The sequence below is a fragment of the Sciurus carolinensis genome, chromosome 14 (assembly GCF_902686445.1).
Source record: "Sciurus carolinensis chromosome 14, mSciCar1.2, whole genome shotgun sequence".
NCBI lineage: Eukaryota > Metazoa > Chordata > Mammalia > Rodentia > Sciuridae > Sciurus > Sciurus carolinensis.
Genome location: NC_062226.1, coordinates 3007397 through 3016353, shown reverse-complemented (window position 1 = coordinate 3016353; position 8957 = coordinate 3007397). Strand labels below are relative to the sequence as shown.

Sequence of the window (8957 nt, the reverse complement as noted above, 5' to 3'; positions counted from 1 at the left end):
TCTCCAAGGCTGAAGCCCCTGCACAAACCATGGACAGGCCTAGAGCTGCCACGAGTCCCTTTCCAGCAGAGTAGATCTTGGGGGCTCTCTGGCTGGGAACAGGGTGTCCTTGGAGGGGAAGTGAGCCCCAAGAGGCAGGACCTGGCTGGAGGACACATCCTTTGACATTATTTCATAACTCCTGCTGGGAAGCGAAAGGCCCACAGGAAGTGGTGAGCCCTCGGGAGTTGGGAAACGCAGCCCCAGGCCAGGGCTGGCTCCCCTGCCTATAAGAACTGGGGGCCTCTGCCAGGTCCTCATGAGGACCCGGAGCTGAGCAGAGTTACCATGGCCCCAGGGCTCACTGTCCTGCTTGTCCTGTTCCTGTACCTCAAAGACCCGACTGTGCAGGCTGCTGACACCTGTCCAGGTGAGTCAGGTTTGTTCTCTGGTCCCGCACGCTGGTGACCACCCACTGATTGCCCACCTGCCTAGTGTCCCTTCACACACATCTCCTTACAAAGGCTCGAGGCTTGACTTGCTCCTTGGACAAGGTGCTGGAGTGCTGAGCGGCATGCCCACAGTCAAGGGGCAGAGGGGCAAGCGGCTTCCACAGGGCATCTACCTCTGCAGCCTGTGGTTTGCCCGAGTCTGGCGCTGACGAGGCAGAGTGCTGTCGACTTTGCCCACCTTCTTGGTAGGGAGGTGTGTAGGATGCTCCATCCTGGCTGCCACGCTTCCGTGGGGAGTCTGTAAGAAGAGCAGGGCCCTCGGAGGCTGCGTCAGGGCTGGGGCAAGAGCTTGGCTCGCTGGCCTTGTCCCCTGGGGGAGGTCGTTGCCGAGGGCAGAGGAGCGTTAGATTGCAGCCTGCTCCAGCGGAGAGCGGAGGAAAGGACGAGGATCTAACACTGAGGGGGCCGCTGCCGGCTGTAGAGAGAGCCCAGCCTCGCCCCGTGGATCAAGCTTTCTCTTAGGATGAATTGGCTGTTTAATCAATAACATTAACAATATTTTTCAAAGAAGTAACAATCTCTGGTTCCAGCTGGGCTCTGTGTCCTTGGGTCAGATGGGTCTCCTCCCCAGGGGCCCAGGAGACCCCTCCCCACCCGCAGTCAGTTCCCACAGTTCACATTGACCCAGTCCCCGTTAGGTCACATTGACCCAGTCCCCGTCAGAAATGCTGACTCCTGCCTCCGCAGCCCTCCCGGGTGCCGGAGTGAAGGCTTTCTGATCTCGCATCCTTCCACCTGCCTGCACAGCCCTGTTCTCACCCCTCCTTGGTGCTGAGGGAACTGGGGCTGCCCCTCAGGCAGGAGGGGCTCCAAGGCTACGCCCACCTCACCTCCACCTGAGCAAGGACATACCAAGTCCCCACCAGAGGGGACCTTGCTTCCAGGTCAGCGCTCCAGCTAAGCAGGTTGACTCTGGCAGCAGCCATCTGCCCGGTCTGGTGTCACGGAGGTGGCATGTGCCCTTGAGTCCAGTGACCGGTCTGTGGCTCTGCAAGGCCGTCAGGCCCGGGCTGACCACCCTGCCCGGACACGCGTGTTTCTCTGCAGAGGTGAAGCTGGTGGGTCTGGAAGGCTCCGACAAGCTCACCATCCTCCGGGGCTGCCCGGGGCTGCCCGGAGTCTCAGGGCCCAAGGGAGAGGCTGGCACCAAGGGAGAGAAAGGTGAGTGCCAGGCGGGGCGGGTGGCTGGTAGTGAGGGCAGAAGGGCACCAACTCCAGCTCTGCTGACACTGGATGCCAGCTTGGGCACGTCCTACGCTAAGCCCCAGCAGGGAGCTCGTCACACCCCGGCAGGGTGTGTGACAGAAGCTGGCTCCCAGCCCCGCCTGGTTCTGAACGTACCCAGGCAGGGCCCGTCCTGAGCAGCCCGAGAGCTTGGAGTGTGTCTGTAGAGGCTCCACAGCCCTGGACCCTGGCCAGCTCTACTCGGCTACTGGCCAGACTTCCCTATTCTGGGTGCCTCCTCGTTCCCACCTAAACACCAGGGGTCCACTTTCTTCCCAACCTACCCGTCTTAGATGAAAAATTAGGGATCCGTTCTGAGCACAAACCCCAGTAAGAGCAGGGCAGCTGCCAACCCCGGTCTGCCCCAGGGCACAGCGTCAAGCTGTAGGGACGTGGAATGCACGTGGCACCTCTCCCTCCAAGCCAGAGCTGGCACAGTGCCGTGCAGGGTGTTGGCTGCCCCAAGCCTGGGCATGAAGCTCAGTGGGGAGCGGCCTTGGTGGGCTCCCAAGCCTGAGGGGTTCAAGATGGTGCATAGCAAGTACTGAGCGGGGACAGGACCAACTTGGATGGCCGAGGTCCTGAGTGCCAGGCCTGAGGCCTGAGTGGACAGCCCATCAGGCCCCTTGTGTGTGCCTGCTCTCCAAGGTGGACCCACACATGCTGGGAGCCCTGCCTGCAGGCCACGTGGATCCTAAGAGCTCCTCTGGTCAGCTGTGTGACTGTGTCACCATCTCCACCATATCCAGGACCTTGGTATGGCACAGAGCCATATCCTCCTGCATGGGACACTGTGGGAGAGACCTGCCTTTCTCTGTGTGATGACCCTGTAGTATGAGGCGCTCTGGGGCAGTTACTGTCCCAGGACCAAGACTTAACAGATAGTCCTGCTCTGTGAGGCCTGCTTGGCCCCAGCTTCTGTATCCACAGAGGGCGGACGGAACCCAGGTTGTACCCAAAGGGCAATCATGAGCCAGTGAAGGCCCTGCCTGGGGCCTGAGCTCCTGCTCACCCATGGTGGGCGTCACTGGAATTATTTACAGCTGTCACCAGGCTGAATCCCTGGCAGACTGTCCAGCTGAGGGCTGGAGCTAGAGTGGGAGGGTCAGAGCTTGCTGCCTGGGTGCAGATTTTGAAGTAGAACTCCCGAGGTGGTGTTTCTCTCCCTGGTGTGTTTGGAATTTGCAGGAGAACGAGGCACCTCCGGAGCCCCTGGGAAGGCAGGACCACCTGGGCCCAAAGGTAATAATGTGATCAAGCTAAGAGGGGCTGAGCAGGACCCTGGTATGTCTGGAAGACGTGGTGGGGGAGAGACAAGATGGAGGGGGCCCCACCTGCCCTAGGCCCCTGTTGCCCCACCAGCAGCTCAGCACCTCAGTCCCTGCAGGACTGCTAATGGGCATTGCCCATGGCCAGAGGCTGGACTTGCCCAGCTGGCTACTGCCTCCCACCAACCTTCCTAAGGGCGCTGCCCTCACACCGTGCCAGAGACAGCCGTCCACCCCTCCGTGGGCTGAGGCCCCAGCATCAGCATCTCGTTCTCTGCCTCTCTCCAGGAGACCAAGGGGAGAAGGGGACACGAGGGGAGAAAGGTGAGCCAGAGCCCTGGTGCCTGCAGGTTCTGTCCAGGGCAGGAAAGGGCAGCACTCTTTGCCCGGCCGCCCCCATGGACTCCCAGGGGTGGGGGCGAGGGCCTCGGCTCACGTTCCCCTTGTCTAGGCAAGGAGCAGGAGGGTGGCGGGGACCCGGACACTCTTGGTCATCCCAGACCCTGCTGCCAGCACCCCAGCATCTACCAGTCATCCCTAGTGATTGGCAGGACAAAGATGCCACTATTGTGTGGATTTGAACATTTGACTGGTCTTGATTCTCGTTCTATTTATACTTATTTATTTTTTTAAAAATTGTAACATCAGGAAAAGCAAAATTACAAAAACCCAAGACAAAGTCTTGTGCTCTGTCTACAAATAAAAACTGCAAGATTAGGACACAGACCCGAGTCTCAAATGCTGGTGGACACTCAGCACACCTAGGCTGTCCCTCCTGAGAACAGGACAGTCTGGTGGAGCGTAGACAGATGTAGATGGCCTGGGCTGGACCCTGTTCACTCTCCACTCCAATTGGTGCCTGGGGGGCCAAAGAAATGAGGGATGAGGGAGAGTGCTTGTCACCAGGTCACCAAGGAAAAGCAGCAATGAGGCCACATGACCCACAGAAGCTGGATCTAGTGACCGCTGGCTGGGGCTGGATTAGCTGGTCCTGAAAACATTCTTTGCTGTGTTCCTGGAGCAATTGGAGCTGAAGGGGACAAGGACAGTGGCTTCAAACTGATGGCCAGTGTCTCCTCTCCCAAACAGGAGACACTGGGCCATCTCAGTCATGTGCCACAGGTGACCACACCACCCGCCCTGTGCCTAAGCCCAGGAGCCCTGGGTCAGCTGCAGACTCCCACCCACAATCCCAGGACAGAACCGGACCTCTCACTCCCTGGGTGACTCAAGCACGTGGGCAGCTGTGGCCTGGATAACTCGTGCCTTCCACGGCCATGCTCTAGATGGACCTGTAATGACCCCAGGCCAGGAACCTGGGAGGGGAGCTTGGGCTGTCCTGGAGGCGGGCGGTCAGGACGTGACTAGGCCATCAGAGCGGGGTGACCTTGGGAGCTTCTGAGTCCCTGGCTTAGGAGTCTTCCTGTGCCTATGCAGATGCCTGCTCTCCCTGCCTCCCCTGGAGCCGCCTTTCCACCCTGCCTAGGGCCCACATTCCAGTCCCTTCTCTGGTTCCGTTCCCAGGACCTCGGACCTGTAAGGAGCTGCTCGCCCAAGGCCACTTTCTAAGTGGCTGGTACACCGTCTTCCTACCCAACTGCCAGCCTTTGTCGGTGCTGTGTGACATGCACACGGACAATGGGGGATGGACTGTGAGTGTCAGCCTGCTGGGGTCCTCAGGCAAAGGCAGTGGCCCAGGAATCTCCGAGGTCAGGCTTTGCAGCTGGTGGGAGAACAGAACCTATGGAATTCCATTTCCCTTAGTGCCCCTGGTCCTTTCCTTCACTGGGGTCGAAGACGTAGGACTGATGGGGAGGTGACCCCTGTGTGTAAAAGCTCAGGTCATGGGGGGAGATCCCAAGGAAGCCCACTACCCTCTTGCTGTGTGTCTTTGAGCTTGCTGCCAGCCCTCTCTGTGCCTCCATTTCCTCCTCCCTCCCCGGGCATCTGAATGAGACCTGGTGGCATGCTCGGGGCACCCGGCCTGCTGCTCTGGGAACTATCATCTCCTGCTCTCATGTGAGGCTGGGGTCCCCATGCTGGGGCAGCCAGCCTGGCCTGCCCTCGAGTCCCCTCTCTGCTCTGCAGGTCTTCCAGCGGAGGGTGGACGGCTCCGTGGACTTCTATCGGGACTGGGCCGCGTACAAGCAGGGCTTCGGCAGCCAGCTGGGGGAGTTCTGGCTGGGCAATGACCACATCCAGGCCCTGACCGCCCAGGGTAGGCAGGCAGCACTGGGTGTGGGTGGCCGTGGCCTGGACGGAAGGGCCTGCCCTTAGACCAGGGGCATCCGGAGCAGAAGCCCCCTGTCCTGTGACCCAGGTGTTCAGGGTGGGCACAAGCAGGGCTCAAGGGTGGCATCCCAGGACGTGTGTCCCTGTTGGGGTCTCCCAGAACATGAGGATGAGAGGACGCGAGGACACAGGGTGGGGACTTGTCCACTGTGGGCTGCCAGCCTCTAGGAACCCTGGACAAGAGGGTCCAGGGATGGCGAGGCTTGGGGACAGGCATTGAGTCTCGGTCCCTGGGACAGTGGCCTCCTGCAGCTCACACACAGCACAGCTCTCCCACCCACTCTGTTCCACATCTCGACTGTCCTGCAGCCAAGTGACAAAAGCCCTTTTCTCTTGCCCTCTGCGCCATGGCGAAGTGTCCACACAGTGCCTCAGGTCCTTGCAGAAGGCCCTGCACATGGAGCCTCTGTGCATCTGTGGGAGAATTCGCACTCCCGAGACAAAGCAAGGGCTCCTGGCACGGAGGGAAGGCCCACACAGCCTCTCAGCATGACCTGCAGGCACAGGGAAGCTGCTCAGCAGCCAGCAGCCATGCTCCAGGCCTCACATGGCCAAGGGGGCCTCCAACATGCCCAGAGGAGTCAAGTTCAGATATTGCCCACACATTTCCCCACACGGGGTCCCCTGTCCTCTCATGCCCGGGGGCATAAAGATAGGTGTTTCCCACAGGGACCAGCGAGCTCCGGGTAGACCTGGTGGACTTTGAGGGCAACCATGATTTTGCTAAGTACAGCTCGTTCAGGATGGCAGGAGAGGCAGAGAAGTACAAGCTCATCCTCGGAGCCTTTGTGGGAGGCAGTGCTGGTGAGTGTCAGCCTGGGCCCCGGCTGACTCTGAGAGTGGAGCGGGCCTGGAGAGAACCCCCTGGTGACCTGGGTGGGGGCCACCACTCAGCCTGGTTTTTCCACCTGCAAATGCAGATGCTCAGACCCGTGTCCTTATGTAGTGCGGGGACCCCAGATGCAGTCAGCTAACACTCCAAGGCTATGTCACTGCACAGAGGGGGCTGAGGGGCTGCCCACTGTGGCTGTTGAAGCCTGGAAGAGAACGGTCGTTTCTCATAGGTCCTTGGATCCCTGCTTCCCAAACATGTCCCTGGAACAGTCTTTCCCAAAGGGACTCTGGCTGCAGGGCTTTGGGTGGCATGGCCACAGAGCGCCTGCCTGGGGAGTTCCCAGGGCACAGGTGCCCACTGCAGCCTCTGAAGCTGCTGTGCATGACGTGACTCAGCTGAGCTGGACCCAGAGCTGGAGGAAGCCACAGGCCCCAGCCCGTTCTGCATGCTCGAGCTCACTGGAGACTCCGGGGGGACGCAGGGGTCTGTGGCAGTAAGGCTCAGGGTGAAGTTCCACCTGCAGGGCCAGCAGCGAGCTCCCCTGGCATGGAGATGGCTGCGCTCTGCCTCCCTGGGGCCCACCAGGCAGCGGGGAGAAGTCCGTGGGAGAAGAGCAGCAGGGAGAGAGCAGCTCCGAGGGGCCTGCAGACAGCAGGTGGCAGATGCTGGAGGGAGGCTGGGGACCTCCCCACAGTGTCCTCCTCCCCAAGCCTGGACAGGCTGTGCATCCTCCTGCACCTCAGCAAATGTGTGCTCAGAGTGTGGACTCACTGCTGGGAGGCAGGGCAGGACAGAGGAGGACCTCGCAAGGGCAGCTTCTAGTGTCCACAGAACCGATGTTTTCTCTGAGCAGGTGACTCTCTGAAGTACCACAACAACAAGTTCTTCTCCACCAAGGACCAGGACAATGACAAAAGCTCTTTCAATTGTGCGGAAAAGTACAGTGGAGCCTGGTGGTACTCTGAGTGCCACCTGTCCAACCTGAATGGACTGTACCTCAGGGGTGTCCACAAGACCTTTGCCAACGGCATCAACTGGAAGTCAGGGAAGGGGTACAATTACAGCTACCAGGTGTCGGAGATGAAGGTGCGGCCCACCTAGTTCCTGCAGCCCCTCCTCACCTGCAGGGGGCAGAGAGACCACCCCATGAGCCCACACAGTGAGGTTGGGACTCCAGGGCAGGGCCAGTCCCAGGAGGCCTGGCTGAGCTGCCCCCAACCATGGTGGGCTCTGCCCGCGGAGGCCGGGTGCTGGTGGCGACAGCTGGGAGCTCATCTGCAGCACAGGGCTTCAGTTGGGTGCCCCTGATGCCAACCAGCACCCCCACCCCCGCCACCAGTGACCAATAAAGTCAGCTCCCTTCTCTCATCAGGAGTCAGTCTGACGCCCTCCTGTGCCAGCCAAGTCTCCCTTCCTGCGGGACATCCCAGCAGGACCTCGCCTGCGTGTTCCCTTCCCTGCCTGACTCGATTTCATTTCCCTTGTCATTGGGCCAAGACACCCCAGTGTCTGCATCAAAGTCAGAAACCTTCAGCTGGGTCCCAGCTGCAGGGCCATGCTGCCCCCGGCCTCCCCTCTGCCCCATGGCCTGCAGAGCCCTTGGTGTAGCCCTTCACCCCCCACACCTGGACCTCGGCAGATGAACTATTTCCGAGAAGGGTTTGTGCCCAGCAGGCTGCAGTGCCAACTCCTGGTTCTCGAGTGGCAGAGCTTCACACATTTCCCACATCCGGGCCACAGGCCAGGGGTTCTTATGAGCTTGGTAGGTCAGGAGGAGTCAAGAAGCCCACACAGAGACGAACTCACTGATCCCAAAGAGGTCAAGTGCGTTTTCCCTGGCTTTCCAGCTCCAGGTCTAGCTCTGTCCCCTGGCGGGAGTGACCCCGCCTCTCCCAAGTCTCCTGTGCCCCCTCATGACTCATGGCCCCTCACTCATCTTTAAAGGACACTTCAGATCTTGGAAGCTCTCATAAAAGGAGCAGGACTTAGTGGGAGCCTCCTGCTTCCCGTAATGGCAGCATTGAAGCTCCGGGTCAGCAGCCGTCGAGACCTGGCCGAGCCTCCTCCAGAGCTGAACTGCCTTGCCCAGTGCCCGGCTCCTCCTGGGACCATGGACATAAATCAGTTGAACTGAGCAGACCTCTTGGGAGATGGCGGGTAGGGGTGTCCCTCTCTCAGGCCGTGGAGAAATTTCTCAAATAGGGCTGAGGAAGCACCAAGGACAGGGGAAGAGAGGCGGAGCCATGTTCAAGTCCAGGACGTCTGCTTACCAAAGACATTCAGAGAGCAAAGGAATGCCCAGGGAACAGCACCCGCTGCAACAGGCATGGGTCTAGACTGCCAGCCCAGCCTCCACGGACCACTACCCAGTTAGTGCCTTAAAACAGCGGAGCTAGTGACCTGCTGCTCTGTAGGGTGGGAGCCCACCACGGTCTTGCTGAGCTACTTGCGATGGGTGGAGATGGGGCTCCTGGGGGAAGCTGCCTTCTGGCCTGCTCCAGCTTCTAGGGGCTGCTCACACCCCTGGTGGGAGCCCTCTACCCAGCTTCAAAGAGGCAGCCGCACGGCTCTCTGACCCTCTTGTTGCCGTGCGTGGCTCCCTCTGACTACAGCCAGGGAGGGTGTCCTCCTCTGAGGCTGGGGTGACTAGATGAGGCTGCAGCACCAGTGAGGGCCCTCCCCGCTGTCAGGTCTCCAGCCGGATCATGCAGTCCAGCCTGGTTCTGGAAGGCCGTCATGGTCTCTGGGAACCAGGGCAGGAAACGTGGCCCAGGAACATCACCTGCCTGCCTCCCTTATTTTTTTAAAAAGGTGGCTCATATCTGAAAGGATTCTGCAAATAATGAC

The 8957-nt window shown here is 60.0% G+C and overlaps 1 protein-coding gene across 1 annotated transcript; it reads left to right on the top strand.

The window, feature by feature from the left end:
• The first annotated feature begins 311 nt into the window (after positions 1-311).
• Positions 312-7917, top strand: LOC124964592 (ficolin-1-like). The gene is made up of 9 exons (XM_047525068.1): positions 312-409; positions 1539-1652; positions 2904-2957; positions 3272-3307; positions 4073-4105; positions 4508-4635; positions 5072-5201; positions 5945-6079; positions 6964-7917. Exons 1-9 carry the CDS (start codon positions 328-330, stop codon positions 7209-7211), a joined length of 960 nt encoding a protein of 319 aa, XP_047381024.1. The 5' UTR covers positions 312-327; the 3' UTR covers positions 7212-7917.
• Positions 7918-8957: the final 1040 nt, after the last annotated feature.

Excerpts from the sequence above, each read along its gene's own strand:
- LOC124964592 (XM_047525068.1), top strand. The coding sequence starts at position 328 with ATGGCCCCAGGGCTCACTGTCCTGCTTGTCCTGTTCCTGTACCTCAAA. Across the intron at positions 1,653-2,903 it reads TGGCACCAAGGGAGAGAAAG|GAGAACGAGGCACCTCCGGA; the intron begins GTGAGTGCCAGG and ends TGGAATTTGCAG. Across the intron at positions 3,308-4,072 it reads GGGGACACGAGGGGAGAAAG|GAGACACTGGGCCATCTCAG; the intron begins GTGAGCCAGAGC and ends TCTCCCAAACAG.